The sequence below is a fragment of the Psittacula echo genome (assembly GCF_963264785.1).
Source record: "Psittacula echo genome assembly, chromosome: Z".
Classification (NCBI taxonomy): Eukaryota; Metazoa; Chordata; class Aves; order Psittaciformes; family Psittacidae; genus Psittacula; species Psittacula echo.
This window is the reverse complement of record NC_137742.1, coordinates 2,898,287-2,922,771: the sequence shown is the minus strand read 5'-3', so window position 1 is coordinate 2,922,771 and position 24,485 is coordinate 2,898,287. Positions and strand designations below refer to the sequence as shown.

The window sequence follows — 24,485 nt, the reverse complement described above, 5'->3', positions numbered from 1 at the left end:
TCCTGCTTGGACATACTTATTATAAAGTGGTGTCATTCAGTTTAGTTTCAACTCACTCTCAACAGTTTAAGTGGCTGGGCTTACATTAATAGAAGAGCACCTGCGTAAGGGTTTGCCCTGGTTTAGACAGACAGGTTTATAATCCCACTTTAAGATTTGCCAGAGTCAGCTGAGTGCAGACATGTCTTTGACTGCCGGCTCACAGCTTCACGATGATAAGTTATTTTCTGACCACAAAGCCCATCAGAACTTTCAAGATTGTTTTTCCTGGAATTTTGATTACCCAAAATCATGTTTCTCAAGGGATGGGGAGTATATTCTTCTCTACCCGAGGTCTCTGAGAATCTGACCTCTAAAACGAATGCCTTCAAAAGAAATGTGAATTACTGTTCATCACTTACAGGTCAGCTCACGGAAGCAGGGAAGTCTGACATCTTAATTGAGGGTATAAATTGTCAGAAGGAAATATACAATCCATAAATATTATTCTTCTTAGCATATGTTTGGTGTTTTGGAAAAGCCCAAAAAGCACTTTGTTTAAAAGTTTCTTACACTTCTCTTACTACTCCGATCTTCTTCAGGTTAAGGGTTAACAGCAGCTGAGGGCCAGGAAAGGAAGCCTGCACTATAGATGCCTGCCTAGCGTCAGACCTAAGGATGTATTAGACACAATCAGCTTCCACTATAATAAGATCTTTGACCCTTCAGCCAGAAAAACATATATATCAGGAAGAATTTGATTAATTTCTTTTTTAAGGAAGTTTTCTGTCTCTCTTGATTAGTGCTACACCCTAGAGCTCTGGAAAGGAGCTGCTGGTCTCCATAACTCCTCTGCCCCTACCTCTTTACAGTGTCATACAGTTAAATCATGCAGTCTTCTATCTGAAACCCATGGTAGCGAGGTACTGTTACAGGACTAAAACAAATGCAAGAAAGCTGTACATAGCTTAAGAATTACAGATCTGCCCCAAGGTTTAATTTAGATCATTAAAAACCACTGGTCTGGATTCCAAAGCCAGTATCTTGCTGTGGCCAGATAACAACCACTGAGGATTAAGGACATAAAGACTCTGGAAAAAAACCCCAACCAGAGCACCAGGAGCAACTGAATAGAAGACAGCGCAATGGATGGTCTCTTGGTATCAACATCATGTTAGGTAGGATGCATATACATAGAATGCCACTAGTTTCCTTTGCAACCTGGGATGCTGCACAAGTGCTACCCATGTCCTGCCCCTCTGCACAGTGTGATGGTACAAGTGACTGTTGAACAGAAGATGCCTCCTTCCTAGAAGGACCATCTGCAGAAAGAGGGTAACCCTTCCCCAGAGCACTCAGCAGCCAAACCAAGAAACTGTTCAGACTCCATCAGTTTTGGGGACTTCACATGCACTTTATGGGTCCACCTTCTTCCCAGAGCTGGAGGTACCTAATGCTTGGCATCCCCCATTGAGTTCACCATCACCTCAGTCAACACTTACGTTATTTTTATGACATTTTGGTGTCGGTGCTGCTTCCTCAGGAGTGGGGTGATGTGCTGGGGACGCAAAGCTGTTCTGGTCCATCTGCCAGGCAGTTCCCACCCTCACTCCAATGACTATTTACTCTTTTCCCCTGTGCTCTGATGCCTTCATGATTAGGGGCTTTCTCCAATGAAACAAATGGAAGTTGGAAGTACACCATTAATAAAAGGGGAAACCTATGAGAAGTGCTTTTAACACCTAAAGAACATGTTCTGCTGAGAGACTGAAAGCTTTTACTCCTGCTTCTTTTACTATTCTGTGAAATTTTAATGCCCAAACTAGAACGTACATTAATAAATATTAAATTTTGTACCATGCCAAAGAAGTGTGAGTTGATGGCATAATGGCATGTCTGTATAACACACAAAGAATGTGTGACAGGATGCACACTGGTGACAAAATACTCATTGACACACGGAGAAAAGGAATAGGAGAAAAATAAAAGCAGCTCAGTGTACGTTGATGAAGATGAAATCTCTCCCTTAAGCGGCTTAGCTAATGGGAACTTTTCTTTTATAAAGCATTAAATGTGGCCTCCCAAGTGTGATCGTTCCATGAACCCAAATGTCAGCTTCTAGTCACTAGCTGGTATTTGAAACAAGTTTTCCCACTTATTGTGAAAGAGTGGTTATCTGTTGGCTAACTCCCCTTGAAATCCTGAGATAACTGCCTGACTCCAGACACGGTCCCACTTCTCTCACGTTCCTAATCCTGAAAGTAGGGATGGTTCACTAAAGGGAAGAAAAGCAGAAAAGAAAGTTCCTGAGAACTTTAAAAAAAAATAAAAATAAAGAAAGAATGAGACCAATTTTCACCTATCACTATGATCTCTAAATTGCCTTTAATAAGCTTCTGCAATAAAACAGGGAGCCTGGATTGTGGGCTGCTCGTCTGCGAAGCAGACAGCTCTATCTCCATGCCGTGGCTTCTGCCTCCATCCTAGGCATATTAACTTCATTTATCTTCTCTCACAGACTGAAGAAGAAATAACCAGCTCTTGATTTCAGCACCTGCCCTTTATCTCTCTGTTTATGCAGAAGTCTTCTAAAAGGCTAATTACTCAGCCTGGACTTTCCCTGCTTTCCACAGTACATGGCTAAAAGCATATGCTTAAAATAATGTTAATTATATTGTTTGTCTCCAGTCAGATTGCTCCAGGACTGGAAGGAAAATCTGAGTTAGAGCTGCCATTTCCCAATAATTATTTGCTAAGAAAACACAGGATATCCTTCCTAATATGCAAATACATATATGTACACACATGTATTTATTTGTTGGTCTTCTCTCTCTCTCTATATATATATGTGTGTGACCTCCTCCTAACATGCCCACTTTGCATCCCAATGTTGCTTCCCACGGTGAAAGGGAGCAGGAGTACCAGGGTGTGCTACAAAACTGATAAGCTCCATTATGCAGATCAGGATCGTGGCTCTGAGTGCTGTTATTTTTAGTTGACGTTTGTTCACGTTTGAACTATGGTCTAAGCAACAGTCTCAAGATCTGAATACATGTAACGCCTCTTGAATGCTCACTTCCTTGACAAAGGCCAAGATAAGCAACTTGAAAACATTCACTATATTTATCTGTGCATACATTAGGTACTTGCACATAAGAAAAAAACCCACCATTGTCTGAGCTGCAGGGAAGCGAGTGAGTAAAAGCACTGATTCAGTCCTCATTCTTCCCAGTCATAACCTATTTGTGTTTCAGCCACCTCCCTCACAGTGCTTCAGTTGAAGATGGTAATTTCTAGGAGGTAGGAGTAATATCTCTGCAGGGTCTCTTGTACTTGAGAACACTTCAGTATGTTATGGCAAAAGGGAAGGATGGCTTGAAAATTAATTAGCAATTAACCGCAAAGCTGATCTATAAATTCTCAGGATTAAACTCCACAGCTTTGCATGTTGCAATTACATGTAGATCATGTCAACCCAGATAACACAGACCCGTAATTCCTTCACACATTGTCCAAGCTGGCCAGACACAAGCCAACTCCTGTGCAGAAGCTGCTTCTCTGAATTGGCTGTGCCCTAGTCAGTGTGTGTTAGAAAACATGTCTTCTCAGCAGGCAATATTAGTTGGTCTATGCAGCTCACAGTCGGGAGCTTAGCAATGCGAACAGCGAAGGAGCCTATTGTGCAGGCAAGGAGACTGCAGGTAGGGCTGCTCCCACCCATCCAGACATGCCCAGAGAGTGTCATTAAAGACATGTGGATTAAAGCTTTCTCCTTTATTTAGCTGCTGAAATTCCTCAGAGTTGCCAGAGTTATTGTGTAACTATATCTTTAGTCTGATCTTACTATGAGTTTGTTGAGCGTTAGAATAGCTTCCCCTGAAAACCTCAGAGGCTGAAGCGGCAAGCCTGAGGAACCGTGAGACTCTGAGGAGAGAGGTGCAAGGATGGAGGGCATGGAGACTCACAAGGTCATTTCTACAGGAGGGAATCTCATGCTGCTCATCATTAATCTGTTCAAAGAAAGGATGTTATTTGCATTCACAAATTAATGCATGACATTACAGATACCAAGGTCAGTGTCACCAACTTCTCTCACCTGCTCTGGCCAAACTGCTGCTCAGCAGAAGGACTTTGAAAACAATGACAAAACTCAGTACGTAGAATGGGCAGTGTAGAAGAATTATGTGAAAAGTGTCTGGTTTTGCCCCTGTCCCCAAATGCAAATCCTTGGAAGGACAAGTCACACTATAAGCTTCAGAGCTTATAGTAAGTCACACTCCAACTCACACTATAAGCATCCTTAAAACTGTAAGTACTCAACTGCATGGTGAGGGCTTACAGAGCTCAGCACTCGTCAAAAAATTCTGATCCTTTGATTCAAGTGGCAATATAAACATGTAATTTTAAATGCTGTATATCATTAATGCAGAAAATTTAAACATAATGGGATTTCATTCCAGAAACAACATTTCTTTAACTTGTGGCCCAAATGCAAATCAATCTGGCACATTAAGTAACAGATAAACCCCTCATTTGCTTGTAAGCTGTGAACTTATTTAGCAATGGCTCTGTGTCAAGAAGGAATCACTGTAGCCTCTTAACAGCTTTTAATTATCTGCATTTAAGAACAAATTCTTACAGAAAAAGCAAAAGGTCCAGTGTTTGTATTCAAAGGATTGAAGTGTAGTAAGGACACAACCCAAAGGGCTGTATTTGGATACAACAACTTCTCTGGTGTTACTCAGGCTATTCCTGTACTCAGGACTCGGACTCTAGACCAATCTCTCCCGAAGTAATTCGGCCTGAGTGGCTAAATACGTGCCATCTCAGGGACATAAGGAACTGTAGGAAAGACATTAGTAAGTGCAGCCAGCTAGACTATTCCCACTGGGTGTTTTAAAATTACCAGGGTATAAATAAATTACCAGCCGTCGCCAATGGCTGTGTATTCAGTGTGCCTTATCAGATGATATTTTCCTAAAGTTACCATGAAAGAAATGGGTCTTGAGAAGACGCTCCTGCTCCCTTATCATGGAGTAGGAACAAAAATGGTTCTGCAGAAAGCAGGCAGTATTTAAAATACACTTGGCATAACAGAAAACCAAAATTCGTCGTGTGCTTAAAACACACACATAACTCCCATTTACTGACTTACCTACTCATACAGATTTAATTATTGCAGTATTTAAACATCACACAGCTGTTAATGGATTTTAGCCTCACAAAACCTGTCAAGTTGGTAAATCCCTCGCAAGACTTGAGAGATTCTCAGAAGGGAATGGAGGGGTCTGCTCAGGATTATACAAAAAGCTCATAATCATGTTGACCAGACTTACAGGTCCCGAAATGATTTTTCCTAGATTGGTTAATTCTTAACTAAAGCCCCCAGAACTTATCTTTGTAGCATTTTATACAGACTCAAACAGAGAAGCAGAGCACGAGAGAAAAAAGATTAAGTTAACAACAACAGCAAAGAGAAAGATCAAACTTCAGTTACAGCTTAACTAAACAACGGATGGAAAGGTGAGACTGCATCCTTGACATTTTCTTTGTCAAAGAAAACCTTGGCCTCATCAAATTGAAATTCCTCCACGCACTTCAATTTAATAACTAATCAAGAAAACTCACCCAAACATTTAGTACAAATGAGGAATTTAAATTAAAACATACTCACATGGCAATCCACAATGTAAACCCTTATCAGTTGCTATCGATAGGAGAAATGATGTTTTGACATTACGGATATAAAGGGTATGTAATTGATTGGAACAGTACACTTTAATTGACAAGGTCTTGAGCACTTACTCTTAGCCTGTCTTTGGGCAAAGCAACAGCTCCTTGCTTGATGATTTCCAGAACTCGCTCCACTGACAGCTCAGCTCCAGCTTGCTCTAATCGGGAGCTGAAAAAGCTGATCACCTGGAATGAAAAATCAGAGCACATAAAAAACCTGAAGAGATCTTTTTATCAATTTACACACGAAGCTGTCATCTTCTTTCTGTGGATCAATGTATCTGCACTTCTCAAAGAATAATCATGTTATCACTTGTGCCAGAGAGACTTCGTTAATGTCAAACCAGCACAATTACCAGTATCCTCCTGCAGTCGTTTTTAACAGATAGATGATTTTACAATTTAACACACAGAGCTGAATTAATAAATTTACATTTTCAAGTGCCATGCACTGACATATGCTTATATTTCTACCTGTCAGTACTTCTGCACATCAGGATTTTCAAGGCCTTCCAGTCTTTGTATAGTTTGTGCCAGAAATTTGCTTTCACTTTCCAGCCTTGAAGTAAAATCCTTATAGTTTCAATTACTTCTGGAGAGAAGGCCTGAAGAGAAATACTACATATGTCAATACAAGGACTTACATGACTTCCTGGGGCTTTTGTAGTATTCAAAGCCATGGCAATTGTGGGGGGAGCCCACAAAGCTCCACTTCTCCCTAAATTAATCACCCAGAAAGCCCCATTACCTTCTCCATCACAGATTCCAGCCCCAAGGACCTCTAAGTTACCTCTCAATGCTCTCATCCTCCACCAGTTTCCCTGGTGAGGCCAAGCTGATTTTCACCATATTTCCCTCCCCACCCCCTTTTCTATGACCCAGCTGGTCCTTGTTAGCTAGAACACAGTTAGGTCAGGCTTTAACTTTTATCCCTCTCCAAGCTCAGTAGGTCACACCAGAAGCAGACATCCCACCGGCAGTTCTCCATGTGGGACATCAGAAAACCTCCATTTCTATAGCTGCTTTCATCTAAAGAGAACACACCCTGCAAGCTCCATCCCTTATCCCAGAGGAACTCATCAGTCATGCAGAGGATCTGAAACTCAATGCAAAAAAGGTAGCGGGGAAAATTTCAACTCCTGTTTAGGACCTATTTAGTGTCCTTTGAAAGTACCACAAGACGTTCAGAACCATTCAGTAGAGCCTGAATACATGTGAGCACCAGGCTACCCCGTGGCTGGAGGTTCTTCAACATCTGGTGGGCTTTGGACATGCTCTGTTCTGAAAAGTACTCATGTCCACTTGCATCTGAATCACAGCCTCCAGCATATCAAGTGATTTTTGCTAATTCTCCCAAGTAAAAGGGGGGGAAATGTGTATTATACTACAAAATCTCTGCTGAGCTCTCTTTGTTCTGGAGTGAGACACAGCTGGAGCCAGAAACCATTACCCTAATTATGCCTCCAAGCCCAGCTGCTGCTAATAAAACAAAGACAGCTGATGGCTTGATTACTGTGAGATTCAAATTTGTCGTTCCTCTCTTGTGATCCTGAAACCTTAGTCCTTGTTTTAAGCAGGTAAGATTTGCTGGGCCATACAGCAATTTTCTCTAGAAACCTGAAACACCAAGCAAGTGAGATAAAGACAAATGACAGTTGCTCAAGTTGTCTTTTTGGGGGTGTTGAGGGGTTTTGGTGTTTTTCTTTGTTGTGTTTTAAACAACAGACCCATGGAAATAGTCAAAAGTCAGGTCTAAGCTTCTGTCCTTATGATTATCTCTGTACTTGAGTAGAAGGGAGAATTTCACTGCCTCTGGCAGATGCTGCAGGTAGGTTTTACACTTTAACAGATAAGGACCCGGTGCAGCACTGTGATTTCTGATTCTTGAAAATAAACAGGACTAGGAAGATGTGCTGAGTTCATCAGCAAAGGAGCTGGAGGGAGGAACCAGGAATTACAGAGGGGAATGGCAAGAAACAGCTTGCACAAAGAGTGTGAGGACCTTGGAGTGAGGCTGACATGGTTTTGGCATGGAGTCTGGGACAAATTGCTGGTGGAGGATACACAGCTCGGAGAGGAACGAGAAAGTTGCCCACAAACTTCGAAAGAGAAAAACATCTTCCTGCATTTCAACACTCCTCTGTTGTCAGTAATCACTGGTGAAACCTATCCTCGCCCAGGGCAGGCTCATGCAGAGAATCCATCCCACTAGTGCTGCCTTGTTAGCTTGAGTTCTGCTAAACCACAACAAAAGCAAAGCTTAATATTTGGCTTTTAATCAAAAGGATAAAATACTATTATTAATGCAAAAGCATAAAAAACCTGAATGAAGCTCACAGATACTACCTGAATTCTGATGTTTTCTAGTTTGGAAAGTCAAAGCCTCCAATCTTAACATATTTTTATAAAAGACTTTTATGTTTTTTGTGGTAAAGGTACTAATCTTGGTTGAGTTGTATTCCACAAAGAACAAAAGTAAGATGGGATTCTAGTATTTTCAGGCTATGTCAGCATTTCACGGCACTTTGAATGGCTCTTTTTTTTTTTTTTCAGTACACATTTGACAACTGAAATTAAAAATACCTACCTTAATAATAATACTTTTCTCTAAGTGTTATTTGCCTTACTACTACAGACAATATAGAAATTGGAGTAATTATCTTTCTAACACTGATTGTACAGTACCTCAATGAGATATGGAAATAAGGAAGAAAAAAAATAAAAAAAGAAAAAAAAGATGAATTATACATAGAGGATTATAAAAGAGGCATTTGCTTATTGCCATTACATTGGTAATAAACCAAAAAGCATCCAGCATTACATCCCTACTGCCCAAGCTTCCATCCGCTGTAGCAGAAAGTCTAACACTTTACCTAGTAATCCGACCAAAGCCCAAATATAAAAACATAGAAGCATAACACTATATCAAGGAACAGTAGCCCTTTCCTTTGAAAGAGCTTTAATTATTTTCTAGACATAGTAACAGAGCTGCATTTAAATAATCATGAAAATTACCAGATTTCAACTCCTTGTCAACTTAAAAATGAACCAGGAAAATCAAACTGGGTGGACAATATTAAATGAGTTTCAAGTTTTAGCACATGCTTTGAAACCTAATGCTCAGCATATTAATGTAGTGTATGAAGAGAACCAGATCTCAGGGCAAATGAATGAGGCTGAGAGATGGTGCCCACTTTATGATATTCTGCAAATTATTTTTCTCATCAATTATTTGGGCAAGCAGTCTAAGAAAATAGAAAATAACAGCAAACAGTGCTTCAGAAGAATAACAAGGGATTTAACAAGTCACTGTGAATTACTCGCATCCAATTCACGCTCTGCACTGAGAGGCCCTCTCCATGCAAGGAACATAACCTGTTTTAAAAAGCTCTCTCTCTGCAATCTGCCTTCCACATTAACAGAGAATAAAAGGTACGTCTAATCCTGGATTAGACAACCCCTCATCAGGCATATCTTATCAGCATCCACATGAAATGATGTACGAACAGCACCTTGCCCTGTGCAGAGCCTAATGATGGTTGTGCAGGCTATCCAACCGTGCAGTGTGATGGACATGCAGTGATATGGCTTGGTCATCACCAGTTCTAGGGATTTCCAGGCTTTGATTCCTATAATATTAACAGACTTGAGATCTCTAAACAAACCTGCTTTCTATAGTGATTTCCAAAATAGGTTTTCATAGAGCTTTTCAATTTATGAGGTCAATTTTCCCTGAAAGACCCATCTTTATCCCTTTTATTTTCAAAACAATGAAACATTTTCAGAGATTAAAAGTGTTACAAGAAAGCTAGAGTTATTCAAAACCAACATTTTAGGTTTCGGGGACTTTTTTTAATATTATGAAGGTATAACTACAGCATCTGTTCTTTCACCCATCTATTGTTTTTGGTAGGGCTCAAAGGCTGCAGTAAAACAAATTTTCTGTTTATTATAGCATGCACGAATCAGCAACGCTTTCAAGGGCAAGACGCTTTCTCCATTTGGATTCTTTCAGGGGATGCCGAAGTCCTGCAAGGCCCCAGCCCATTCCCTAATGAACACTACAGCTCCTCGCTTTCTCCTCTAGCTAAAATAACAGTGGAATTTGCTGCTATCTCCTCTGCCTGCGGGTGTCAAGGTTAACTCTGAAAAAAAAGAGAAAAAAACCCAAACTTGGCACCAAATGGAGAAGTTCTGATTCCTTTTTTTGCCCTTTTTTCTTTTGTTTCTCCCTTTGGAAAGGCGCACATTTTGACATTGGCTATTTTACATGTCCAGCCATGTTCAACACCGGGAGAGTAACAGACTGTATTGACGCACACTGAAAGGAGAAGAAAAGGAAAAAACAAACCTCTTGTAGTAAAGTACCACAGAATTAGCACTTCAGCTAAGTAGTTTCCTTAGGAAAACATAAATCGCAGCAATTTTCAGTAGGCAACAGGCATAGCCCACTATCCTGCAGCAAAACTGAGGCAACGCCAACCGTCACTGATTTAAGAAGGGATGAAATAGCTTCAGGTGATTCAATATCAGGAGAAACACAGAAGGATTATCAGCAGACTTGAAGTACTGAAGTTTTTCAGATTCACCTTGAAACTAGGAGCATGTTCAAAGAGATACAAACTTTTCAAAGTACTTCTCATCTCCTCACTCCTAGCATAGGAAGTGGGTAGGAGTGGGGAGAAAACAAAGCAAAAAGACAAAAATAATCACTTAAAGTATCTAGCCAGGCTCTAGTAATCAGCAGGATCAAGGTTTTTGTATGGGCATTTTAAGGAAAACCATAAAATGTTAGTTCTCACGTCTACTGCAAGCCCTGCCGATGTCAAAGTAGGCTTTGCTGTACCAGAGCCAAGCCAACGCAACTGATTTTAAAATCTAGGAGGGAAATGTCCTCGGAGAATTAAATACCTAGCAGAAAATTGCATCAAACAGATCCCTTGCACCATTAAATTATTGCTCCTGACCTCCTGATTTCTATCAGACTATTTTGCAAACAAACTTCTAGCAAATCCTAGTTAAACCTGTTCAACCACACACTATCTATCATTAGCTCATAGGAAATATGAAAAAAATGAAAGCCAGTGAGTTCTCATGATGGCCATGAACCAAACTCATCTTTAGGAATTCCTAGCAAAGAGTCTCCACCAAATTCCTGAGACATCTGAGCTTGCTGGCCAAATTATAGACCACCTCTGAAGCGGAGGATTATAGATAGTTCACAGCTGAAACATTTCTGCAGGAGGCCAGAACAGGAACCATAGCGCTCCTCTTTGCTCACCATTCAGAGGAAGAATACCCCATTTAGCTAAACAAGATGCACAATATCCTATTAAGATGACTTTCTAAAATGAAAAGTAAATTAATAGGAAACAGAAGGTATTTTGAGTTCGGTTTTTTCTGTACAGAATTAACCCTTCCCACATGTTCCCAATCAGCTGGCAATGGTGATTTTTAGCTTATTTATAAAATCCCAGAGGCAAATAAATAGTTTTCAATATAAAATTGTTCTATATGCTGATTACCCTTAAACATTCACACTTTTTGCCTCAGCTAAGCACACAGAGGTTACGTGTTATCTCCAGAAAGGGTCCAAATCATGAGGTCCATAGTTACTGTTAATCCGAGCAATTGCCACTCTGGTCTGAGCAGCTGGTAGAGCTGAGCATTACTGAATCTGTGTACTCACCCCCATATTCATATGTGCCTACAGACATGTTCTGCTCTACCTTCTGCCCTACTGTCACCCTGCCAAACGTCTGCAATCCAGAGGATTATGATGCTGAAGGCTCTGGAAACCTACCACAGTGCTTCGTTATTAGGACCATTAGAAAGTCTTTTGTTATGACCTGTGAATCCACAAGTATGTGAAAAACGTTACTCCCTTTCCCTTCACAGCAGTGTTTCTTTTGAAAAATATCACATCACCTTTTGCCTTCCTTTTGCTAGTCAGCACCCATTCTATCTGTACTTAGAAGTCTTGTTTCCTACAGCTCTTGCTTCTCCCCAGTATTTCTTTCAAGGTGATGGCTGATCATGAGCAGCTTGTGCCCAGGCAGCCAAGAGGCCACCAGCATCCTGGCCTGTAGCAGCATCAGTGCAGCAGCAGGGCCAGGGCAGTGACTGTGCCCCTGCACTGGGCACTGATGAGGCCACACCTCGAATCCTGTGTTCAGCTCTGGGCCCCTCACTACAAGAGAGACATTGAGGGGTTGGAGCAGGGCCAGAGAAGGGCAATGGAGCTGGTGCAGGGCCTGGAGCACAGTGTGATGGGGAAGGGCTGAGGGACCTGGGGGGTTCAGTCTGGAGAAGAGAAGGCTCAGGGGGGACCTGATTGCTCCCTACAACTGCCTGAGAGGAGGATGGAGCCAGGAGGAGCTGGGCTCTGCTCCCAAGGAACAAGGGATGGGACAAGAGGAACCGGCCTCAAGCTGCACCAGGGCAGGTTTAGATGGAGCTGAGGAACAATTCCTGCCCCAAAGGGTGCTCAGGCATTGGAACAGGCTGCCCAGGGCAGGGCTGCAGTCACCGTCCCTGCAAGTGTTAAAGATGTGTAGATGTGCCACTTGGGGACATGGTTTAGTGATAGGCTTGGCAGGGCTGGCTTTACATCTTTAAGGTCCTTTCCATCCTAGATTATCCTATGATTCTAAATCCAGAGTAAAGCAGCTAACATGTCGCTAGCATGAGTAAGCTCAGAGGATACCTGTGTGCTACTCTCCCTTTGCATGTCCACACAGGACTACAACAAATACCTCTTTCTATTTGCACCATCAACTATTAATTACTACCTTCTCGGTGCATTTTCCAACTAATTTTGCATACAATCAGTAGCAGTTTCAACCCTTCCGTGCTTCCTATTTTGGTTTATGAGAACATTATGTGCAACAGAGTAAAAATAATAAGTATTAAAGTCAAGATATGTCATATCCATTTTATACACTCTTGACAAAGCAGCCTGGCAACTGTTCCGGTGTCCCAAACTCATTTCAGATTGCATATATTCTGTATTTTGATCCGATCTTTTCAATATAGAACATTGCTATACTATCTGTTAGTACATCTATATCTATATGAAATACAAAACCGGACTATAGTGTAGGATCAAAGGATCCTACACCCAATGTAAGGAGGATTTTGCTAAAGCACAGAGGGATGTCAGAGTGACCCGGAGTATAACATGCACCTACTGCTCATGCAGACCTCTAGTTGCATCTGATGATGGACATCGTATTCTATTCCTGTGAAGACAGGCTGAGAGAGCTGGGCTGGGGCAGCCTGGAGAAGAGAAGGCTCCTGAAGGGGAGACCTGAGAGCAGCTCCAGTGCCTAAAGGGGCTGCAGGAAACCTGGAGAGGGGCTTGGGACAAGGGCCTGTAGGGACAGGCCAAGGGGAATGGCTTGAACCTGCCAGAGGGGAGACTGAGATGAGCTCTTAGGCAGAAGCTCTTCCCTGTGAGGGTGCTGAGGCGCTGGCCCAGGGTGCTCAGAGAAGCTGTGGCTGCCCCATCCCTGGCAGTGTTCAAGGCCAGGTTGGACACAGGGGCTTGGAGCAAGCTGCTCCAGTGGAAGGTGTCCCTGCCTGTGGCAGGGGTTGGAACTGGATGAGCTTTAAGGTCCCTTCCAACACAAACCAGTCTGGGATTCTGTGATTCATGCTGCCACTGTAGCATGGGGGGAGATAATCCAAACATACTTTGCTATGTAATGACTAGGAAAAGTACCAATGGAGGGAGTCAGGATGACACACAGCTTCTGCAGACATGCTCTGGGGGCTTCAGAGAGGTAGCAGAACTTACTCACCATCCCATCGCCAAAAGCTGCAACATTTGCTGTTCACACCTATGCTTTACATGCTTTGGGCCACCAAATTCACATCAAGCAAAGTAGTCTAAAACCCATCAGAGCTCCTGATACACACTAAGTTCATGGATCCATCCTGCTCTGAATAACCAGCCTTGGCCACATGAAAAGGCTAGCCAGCTCACTATTCTGTCACTCAGAGTAGGCTGCGATAGATGATCAAATAAGAACGTAAGACCAGGTCAATTATAGGGAGATCCTCCCCGTGAATATATCCTCCAAGCTTCCAGCAACATACAGTTTAGGAATTTACTGAGTGACATGTTTCTTTAAAGATTTCATACCCCCTCTTCTCCTCAGTTTTATGACTCCTTTTGGAGCACAGCTGCGTTTCAGACATTCACAACGTTCTACACAGCTATGAGGATGGAGCTCCCACCTCTACTGCTGCAGAGAAAAAGCCTGAACAAAGTTTGGGATCCAGAAACCTACTTTGGTTCTTCTCAAATAGAGCCCACATGGTCGCAGACCACATCCCCCCAGTGTGTACAGTAAAACTGACATGATTTGCCATGTTCTCAAGGGATCTGAAGACCAGTTAAAACATTTTGGCTGCAGCACAGAGGACAAAGACTGGTTCTGTATGGGATGGCGGTGCTGCCAATACCGTGTATGCAGTGGAGGACATGACACGGTAGCAGAGGAGTCAGCTGTATCTCATCTTTTATTCAGATCTGCAAGCCTGACAGCTCTCACCATTTGCCAGCTGGTGACAGGTACATTTAAAAAAAAAAAATATTATTTTTCTGACATCCTCGCTTCTCTAACAAAGGAGCTATTTAAAAATTCAACATGCTCCCTTGGAAAGCTTTAAAATAGTTTCTGAATGTAACTGGCATTACGGTGCAACCCAATATTAAATAGTTTTGGGGAGGAATTGTTGAAATTGTTGAGGAAAACCTACATTTAAGTGTTACAAAGGAAAGGATGTGCTGCTATCTGTGGGAAGTACGGGGCTGTCACGCAGAAGGATCTGGCCACCACTAGATTTTCTAGACCTGGGCAAGTAACTAGAGCAGGTCCTTATCTCAAGTCAGGAATGAAGAAGACTTATCTTTACTGTGCCATATTCTCTCTTTACACAACTCAAAGACATCTTGCCCTTACAATCCAGGCAGTAGCATGCTATAGCTGTAGTCTGCAGCTGCCTGAAGTTTGGAGAGTTTTGATCTTTGAATCTTCTGCTCTCCAACCTCTTGCATGACCAGAAAAATACAAAGTAAGAACAGAAGAGGAAGAGAGAGGTACGGAGCAGCATCTCAGTTCGACATTTAAAATCACATTCCTTTATGGATCATCAGAAGTCTTCCAATCTCATGTAGTATTTTAAAATAAAAGCAGATCAAAACAGAACCTCAGCAAATTTTAAATCATCTGAATAAATGTGCTATTTACTGCAGCAAGAAATTTAGTGCCCTGTTCAGCATCTCCTTCCAGTATTTTGCATCTAGTGGTCAGTGTGACTTCAAGCATTGCCTAGCACTGCAAAAACTGAGGGGAGGACAGGGAGATATTTATTGCAATTAAAATCTGTTATTTTCTACCAGGAATCATTACTCAGATTCTCAGTATGAACATTAAAGCCACTATCAGCTGCAGCAGTAATTAATTAACAGCTAACTGTTTCCAAAGTCATACTCCATGGAGAGCCACACTGGGAACAGGTTCTACTCCACAGCTATTTAATTTTGTTTTCTTCTAGTACATTTACTTATCCAAAGGGATTGCTGTGGAGAGACACTTTGCAGGTGAAAGCCAAGAGCATTCACATACAGAAAGAAAACTGGGGTCTTCCAGTACCTAAAGGGGGCCTACAAGGATGCTGGGGAGAGACTCTTCATCAGGGACTGTAGTGACAGGACAAGGGGTTGATGTGTTCAAACTGAAACAGGAGAGATTTAGGTTAAATATTAGGAATAAATGCTTTAATGTGAGGGTGCTGAGGTGCTGGCACAGGGTGCCCAGAGAAGCTGTGGCTGCCCCATCCCTGGCAGTGTTCAAGGCCAGGTTGGACACAGGGGCTTGGAGCAAGCTGCTCAACTGGAAGGTGTCCCTGCCAGTGGCAGGGGTTGGAACTGGATGAGCTTTAAGCTCCCTTTTAAACCAAACCAGTCTGGGATTCTGTGGTTCTACAGCACAGGGAATATGGCAGCTGAGTTCCTGTTCTTAACTACTAAAAAAAAGTAATTCCTTATATAATAATTTATTGGCTGGTAATGGGAGTAAGAGAAAAGAAAAATTGGTTGGTGATGAAAGTTGACTTTTTCTTCCCCAAAAGACAGGAGGCAGTAAAGAGAAGCTGGTGCTGTCCTTCCTTATGGGAGTGAAAGATTCATAGAATAGTTTGGGTTGCAAGGGACTTTCAAAGGTCATCCAGTATAACCCTTCTGCATAAAGCAGGCACATCTTCAACTAGATCTGGTTGCCCAGAACCACATCCAGCCTGGCCTTGAATGTCTTCAGCATCGCAGCTTAGGAATTCCTTGCCAGAAGAATTCTGGCTCTGCCAAGTTAAAGATGTTGTCCAGAATCACAGTGGAGGTCCAGAAAATAAGGAAGAAAAACTCAACATTTTAATACTTTTTAAACTAAACTGATAAGATGATGAGTTTTTTCCACTTCTCAAGAGGATAAAGAGATCAGATAATCACGTGTAAGCATTCTCTAAATAATGTATCACTCACCAGATCTATATTTTGCATTATGTCCTGGAAGGAAGGGTGAGTTCGGAACTGCTCGAAGAGATCCCGCTTGTAAAGCAGCGCATACACCAAGTTTGGGTTGTGATGAAGGGAATTCGTCAGGCAGGAGTTGATGATCTCCAACATCATTCGGATCACTTCCTCAATCACATTCAGGTCTTGCGCCTTTAAGAAAGGAATAAAAGGTTAGTGTGCCTTTTTCCATTGTAAAACCTATAAGGTAGTAAGATAGCGCACAGGTAATTATTACCAATGGAGCTATTAGCTGGTTAAAGTCTCCACAGTGAGCAAATCTGGCATATCTATCTGGAAAGAGATCTGTTTTCTTCTATAATAACCAAAATCTTAACTGAAATGCACTGCACTGTAGCATTCAGCCTCATAGCTTGATTCTCTCAATAGCAGCCATCTTCTCATGCCAAAAAGCATTAACATATTGTAATCAGCCAAATTCACTAGGGGTTAAGTGAATTTAAGTCTTGTCAACCCTTCCTATGCTAAGTAAAAGCATTTCAGGATACATTTAATTCAATACATTTCCTGGTGAGCCTCTGGCTTGGGGAGCAGGGATAGGGAGAAAAAGAGAGGAAAAAATACCATAAAAATAAAAAGTGGCTGGTGAAAGAGAAAAGCAAAGACAGTGGAAGGAAAACTGACTGGATCAAACCCCATTGACCCCTCAACATCTGCCACTGTTCTCCAGACTTTATCCTGGCCTTTTTTTCGTGTGTGTGTATTTTTAGCATAGAAGAATACTTGTAATGAATGATAAAAGACATCTTCTGTAGTGCGCTAAGCCCTAATGCTCAAGATAAACTTGTAGAGCTTTTCATCACGTCAATGCCTGTGGCAAACCATCCCTGATGATTGTGAAATTCAAACTTTCTACACTGAGCAAGCTGGCATGAGAACCCCTGCTAGCTGCCTGGATTTCTCTCCTTGGGCTGCACATCAGGATGTACCTGATACAGCTGTTCATATGGGAGAGCTGTCTGTCCTCCCTTGGGATAGGGTAAAAAAGGCCAATCTACTTTGTTTGTTTTGTTAGGTCTCTCCACCACATCAAACATTGGATTGTGAGACTTTACAGGTCTGGCAAGAACGCGAAGCATACCAAACTGGCTTGAGTTTTTCTGTTTAGTATGAACACTGAAACCACTGGCATTTCCTTTCGCTGACTGCCTACAAAGCACTCATTTTCTGAGTTATCATAAGGCACTTAAATACTTCACAACGAGGCTGCTCTTGCAACAGCATTTCATTGGACTGTCATTCAATCTGCATGTAGTTATTTTCTTCTATAAGGTAGCACTGTAGGAATCGTCACTTGTCAGATATATGCTCTTAGCAGGCAGAAGAGAACACAGGAACATTTCATTATCCTGGTTAGATTCAATTAAAGAGCAAAATTCTTTGGTACCACTTTGCTCTGGCTACTTGCAATGGAAAACAAAGATAAGTTTCTTCCTGCAAGGGCAGCATCATTCCCCTAACCTACTCCTCCATCTCTTCTATGGTGCTGAGGATGCTGAAACGCATCAGCACTCTGATTTGGTTACCCACATTGCTTGACTTCTGCGTGGACAAAGTAGATTTAAGTGATGAAAGCCTTCTTAAATTTGAAATTTTGAAACTTGAGGCAATGGCACAGGGTGCCCAGAGAAGCTGTGGCTGCTCCATCCCTGGCAGTGTTCAAGGCCAGGTTGGACACAGGGGCTTGGAGCAACCTGCTCTAGTGGAAGGTGTCCCTGTGGCAGGGGGTCGGAACTGGATGAGCTTTAAGCTCCCTTCCAACACAAACCAGTCTGGGATCCTGTGGTTCTATAATTCTTGTCTAAAGAACAGTATTTGGTGCATACACTCCAATTAAATCTCCCTCTTCAGCAATGATGCCTGACTGTGGAGGTCACTGATTTTTTTCTGAATGTGAGGATCTCCTCCTGTTTCTTTATTGACTTTGCCTCTGTCACCTGAATTACCACTGTAGTGTGGTAATTCACACTGCACTGTGCTAACCATGTTGGCAGAAACCCTTACACAGCTGATCACTGCAACTACTTAGCCTGTCAATGTGATCGCATTCTTCTATGACAGAAAAATCTTTACATTCAAAACACAGGTGGCTCCTCTGTAGCTTCCTATTTATCGTGCTATAAAATAGCATCCCCATTAGATGATGTGAAATGTCTTTAATGCAAAATATTAGACAAAACCTGAAATAATTGCTTCAGCAATCCAGACCTGGTTAACTCATCTGGGAGTGGTACTTGCCTGTCAACTTGGATTTATGTCAGAATATAGTATATTACGGTGGCTTTTAAAAAGCTCTAAGCATTGGTAAAATTCTCTTCCCAGTGCAATAGGATGACCTAGTGACTGAGACACTATCCTAAACTACAGAATACATCACTTCTGCAGAAACATTATGATTCAGGATCAAGTGAGATCTATCCAGTTACCAGAAAGGCAACAAGCCACACAACTGCTTTTCAAAAAACTAAATGCTTTTTAATACAATATGCTGAACTTAAAACCTGGGCATCACAGCTAGTTTAATCAGAAAGCATTGCTAACCATCTCCAAACATGTTATTTCAAGAAAAGGCAGACTCTGCTATAGGTCAGCTTCAAACAATTAAAACCTACCAGACGTTATTGCTCAGTAAATACATTTAAAACTTTTAGAAGCTGATGGACAGAACCAACCATCTCTTTTTCAGCTACTGTATTCCAGGTAAGGATTCGGGGACCCTAATGAAAAAAAAAAACCAGGAGCTACAGTGAAGATTTTTACTGACAAGTGATTATATAAAGAAACCATTTAGAAGAAGACTGAGCTCTGTAAAAGACAGAGAAGTGGCACTGAATCACAGTATTGCATATATGCTACCTGGAGAGCTGTATGCTCCTATAATTAGCAATTAAAGCATTTGTAAAGGCTTAAAAGTTTTCAAAACAGGAAAAAACAAGCAGAAAGCCAAGGACAGCGTTTGGATGAGACAATGGAGAACTGCTGTAATAGCTGACGAAATGCCGTGTGCTTTTGTTGCTCACCACTATCAAGCTATGGCCCCCCTGCATCTAGACATGGCGTAACAACAGATATACATAAGGTTACAGAACCGTTTGAGCTACTGAAGAGAAGCTTATTGCCCTGCATATTAGCTTTCAGACTGAACACAGCTGAAATGCTCAACAGATATGGCCAAGACAAGGACTACCACATCATCCACTGCAATCTTGTAAGGCTATTTCTTTGACTGAATTAGTTATCTTGTGACAAAAAAAGCCAGATATTGATTTTGGGGGGGAACAGGTAGACAAGCTTCAATCTGTATTTCAGTGGGAGAGGAATTAAAAGTAATGGCATTTTCCTATTGCTTACAATTGGCAGATTCAACATGGCATTCACATTTAAAATTATTACAGTGTTCCTTTACAAAACAGGGCTCAGATAATGCCTCTGTTGACAACGATGAGCACCAGTCCTCCCCCTTGTTTTGTTTATGCCCATATAAACAATTATACCCATCATTAAACGTTGAAGCTAAAGCTTGGTACCAACTTTCTGAGACTGAAATCATGACTACAAAGGGGATGGAGATGTAGGCACAGCACTAGCATTACTGCGGGTAATCCTAGGCAATCACCCCACAGTTTCTTCTCAGGAATGGAATTAAATGTGCTACCATTTCTGGCAAAGTTTTTAATTGTTAAGACAAAAAGCCAGATGCTTGGTCATGTTCTAGTTGACAAGGAACAAAGCAGGCAGCAACAGCTACAAGAGATCCAGGTACAGTTGTGGGTAGTCTGGGTCTCTTTTGTTGAAAGGAAAAGGCACAAGCAAGTGATAATGCCAGAGAAAAGAGAATGAAACCAAGCTGACAGGATGCAGAGGAAAAAACAACGAGCACAGGAATGAGAACATTATCTGGAGAAAAATAATTTGAGTTTGATAAACACTAATAAGGAACACACAAATGTGCAAAGCCAAAGAAAACTATGGGCAGAGCTGGATGTTCTTGTCTCTGACCATCCTGGAATGCTGTTGCTTTCCTTACTGTAATATAATTAATAATTAGCATGGTATCTTTCTGGAAAAAGACTTCCAGAAAATTTGATACTTATACTGCTGTAAAGACACTTATGTGCAAAAACAGTTGAAAATATATGGCTTATAAAATAACAGAGAAGTCAAGCAGCCTAAATACCAAGATACAAGAATCCAGTGTCACCAAAACCCTGCTTAATTTATGGTAGCCATGTCCTGGTCACTATATCAGAACATTCTGAGTGCTCACCCTTTTAAATTGCCATTCATTTTGATTCTTATAATACTAAAGAATTGGATAAAAAAGTTCTATTATGAACGAATGCAGATCTCCAGCCTCTAAATGTTGACTATTCTTAGGAGAAAAAGGGAAGTATGTCCGTGTGTCAGTAAGGTTAACTTTGCTTAACCATCCCTTGGGGCTTGTACTATCTAATAAAAAACAGAAACAAAATTAATCTGTTTTCTTTCCTCCTATTCCATTTTGTATGGAAAATTATAGTTACTTGAAAACCAGAATTTCAGTCACTTGTGTTATTATGAAGAGACACCTATAGCAAGGATGGACATGAGGCTCTTTCACGATGAAATAAGCTTTGTGTTAAGTTTTAGAGAAAGGAACACTTTTAAGAATCCTGTTAGCCTCTCTGAAGCCATTTCCTCTGCGATTGCAGCTTGTGACCCCAGCAGCCCAATGTCCACTTGGGCCAGCCTCAGGCCCAAGATGTGTCCTCACTGCAGAACAAGACACGAGATGTGTCCTCACTGCAGAACTGACTCAAGTGCTCCTGTCCCTGCTTTGGCTTCGAGCCATGCAGAAGCCTCTCGCTTGAGCCTGGCTCATCTGTTGACCTTCAGCCCTGGGCACAGGCTATAAGCCGAGCACTGCCCAGTTCTGGGTGGTATCTGGGGTAAATATGCAGCATGGATGCAACCTGCTCTTTTGGAAGGTGTCTCTGCCCATGGCAGGGGATTAGAACTGGATGAGCTTTAAAGTTCCTTCCAACACAAACCACTCAGTGATTCTATTCTATGATTCTAAAAAGCACTAGTGTACAAACTTAAGTTTCACATCATCTCCACAAGATGTATGATTATATATTTATTTATTCACTCACTTAAAAGCAACAGTACTTTTTTTCCTTTTTATCTGGATGTATTTTAATCTGCAATTCAAAGCAACATGTAACTTTAAGGCTAAACAGGTCTACTTTGCAAGTTTTTAAAAAACCAGAGATCTAACAGAGCAGTAAACAACAATACTTGTATACATCCAGGACACTACCAACAACTAAAAAAGCCCCACTTCTCACTGGGCATTCACATGGCAGCAATTTTCCATCCCACAGATACCTTTAGGTAAGTAACCGCTCGAGGTTTCTGCCTGTTGAAATGGCACAACGATTGCTCTCAAAAAGGCAGTTATACAATTAGCACAATGAGCACGAAGAACCTTATCTACCTAAAAACCCAAAACCCGAGCAGGGATGGGTAATGCAATACACTACACCCACACAGTGTAAACAGGATGGGAAAAAAGCCCCAAGCCACTAGGAAAGGAATACTAGTGAAGTCTTAATCCAAAGAAACCTGATAAAATAAAGCGGCAGTGTCACCTGTAATAGGAAAAGAAATACACAATGGAAATGCAGGCTGACCCAAAGAAACATGTCCAAACACTGTTCTGAAGTTACTGCTTATGGCAATGAATGGCTTTTTAGCAGGTGGCATCTTGCTGCCACTAATAGGATGCTTCGACAGTTGAATTTTCCAAAGTGCAAGTTTCTTTATGGTGAAGCTTGTTGGCTTTAGTTCACAATTACTGTCATTGCAGACCCTCTGTGGCGCAGCAAGGAGTGCATACAGTATGCAAAAGCTGCAAAGAGGCTACTTGAAGGAGCTCTAGCTCGAGCTGCAAACATAGAATCTTGTAATTGTTAACAACTACTTCCTTCATTATGCAGATACGGCTCTAAAGGCGATTTTGTCAGCAATGGAAAATAAAAGTAGACATAGACCATATACTTAACACGTATCAAAAATATTAAATACCAAATTAAGGCAAAACTGACAGCTCCTGCCGTTCTTCTTTTTACCAGGTTGAAACAAGGAGGAAAGATCTGGTAAACTGCTACAGATCCATCAACTGCATCCACAAAAAGTCTAGATGCATGGACCGCTTTGGTCTATTTTCCATTACTTTTTTTTCAGCTAGCTTGCTATGTGCTAAGGAATATGTCAAGTGATGGTGGTTTTGGACATTTCAGCTCTTCCACACCTGCCTGAACACTGTTATAAACTCCAAGGTGATGTACTCTTCTGTGTAGAGTAGACAAGCTGACACTCCAGGGAACTTCACCTTGATAATATAATTTAACAGCATCCACAATTACACGGATGTAAACTTCCCTTTTCTCTTTACAGGGGAATTTCTGCAGTTAAATAGTTTCAAATAATTTACTTTATTTTTAGTTACTTTAAGAGAAGCATATGTATCTTGTTTGTATTAGCTTTGGGGAGCTTCCAAGAGCGCTGTCTGAATTTCCTGCATTTTCAGCAGAAAATAAAACCTTCAACAAAATAAACACGCTCTGCCAAAGGAATGGAAGAGCAGAGGGGCAAGAAGGAAGCGTCCAAGAAAGCTGCTCTTGTACTCAATAAGCAAATGAACTTCAAAGCCAAGACTTTGGTAACAGAAATCTTATCTTCATCTGTTTTACCGGCACATACTCTTTGGCTGTTCTATGTCAAATCCAGATAACTTTTGGCCATGATGCTGAATTGTGGGTAAGTGGGTATTAAGTGGAAATTTGCAGGGCTTATGGGATATAGTCTCAAAAACTAACCCCGGCATCTCTGATCACTGCTTAGAAATGAAAGAAGAGCTGTCACACTGGAGCGAAGTTTGTTGCCCAACACTTTACTGAATAAACCTAATGTCCTGACACTTGCCATCACTGCCGTCATGAACAACAAAGTAAGCTGAAAAGCAGGTTTCCAGCATGTCCCATGAGCCTGGAGAAGAGAAGGCTCTGGGGAACAATCTTCCAATACCTAAAGGGGCTGACCAGAAAGGTGGAGAGAGGCTTTGGACAAGGGCCTGTAAGGACAGGACAAGGGAAAATGGCTTTAACCTGACATTCAGGCTCCCATATTAATGTTTCACTTTCTGGGGGAATGTTACAGCTACTCATTTCTTCTATAGTTCTGCTCCTCTGCTTTAAAAGGAAAGCATGAGCTGTCATCCAGACCCAAGAGGATGGACAGGCACCTAAGTGCAGCAGAGGTGCAGGCTTTGGCATTTTTGTGAGACTATGATTCAGCGCCACGACTGCAGAAGGTGTTCAGTTACAGAGGACAGGACTTTAGATGGATCTATTTAGTTTCCAATGACACCAAGCTGTGCGGTTTAGTTGATATGCTGGAGGGAAGGAATGCCATCCAGAAGGACCCTGACATGCACCAGGCACAGCTACAGGCTGGGCAGAGAAGAGATTCAGAGCAGCCCAAGGAGAAGGACTTGGGGGTGTTGGTCGATGAAAAAATGAACATGAGCCGGCTTCAGTGTGCGCTTGCAGCCCAGAAAGCAACTGTATCCTGGGCTGCATCAAAAGGAGCGTGACCAGCAGGTCAAAGGAGGTGATCCTGCCCCTCTACTCTGCTCTCGTGAGACCTCACTTGGAGCATTGTGTGCAGTTCTGGTGTCCTCAACATAAAAAGGACATGGAACTGTTGGAACAAGTCCAGAGGAGGGCCACGAGGATGATCAGGGGACTGGAGCACCTCCCGTATGGAGACAGGCTGAGAAAGTTGGGGCTGTTCAGCCTGGAGAAGAGAAGGCTGCGTGGAGACCTCATAGCAGCCTTCCAGTATCTGAAGGGGAGCTATAAGGATGCTGGGGATGGACTCTTCATCAGGGACTGTAGTGACAGGACAAGGGGTAATGGGTTAAAACTGAAACAGGGGAAGTTTAGATTGGATCTAAGGAAGAAATTCTTTACTGAGAGGGTGCTGAGGCACTGGAATGGGTTGCCCAGGGAGGTTGTGAATGCTCCATCCCTGGCGGTGTTCAAGGCCAGGATGGACAGAGCCTTGGGTGACATGGTCTAGCGTGAGGTGTCCCTGTCCATGGCAGCAGGGTTGGAACTGGATGATCTTA

At 42.0% G+C, this 24,485-nt stretch overlaps 1 protein-coding gene across 6 annotated transcripts in view; it reads right to left on the bottom strand.

Moving 5' to 3' along the window:
* The window catches only part of DYM (dymeclin), a 228,848-nt gene that overhangs the window by 27,155 nt on the left and 177,208 nt on the right, over window positions 1-24,485 (bottom strand). For all 6 annotated transcript variants that reach the window (XM_080636969.1, XM_080636968.1, XM_080636971.1 and 3 more), the window contains 2 exons: window positions 16,259-16,441; window positions 5,785-5,898 (listed from right to left, as the gene is read on the bottom strand). In XM_080636969.1, coding sequence (XP_080493095.1) covers window positions 5,785-5,898; window positions 16,259-16,441 — 297 coding nt within the window. The remainder of the gene's footprint in view (window positions 1-5,784; window positions 5,899-16,258; window positions 16,442-24,485) is intronic.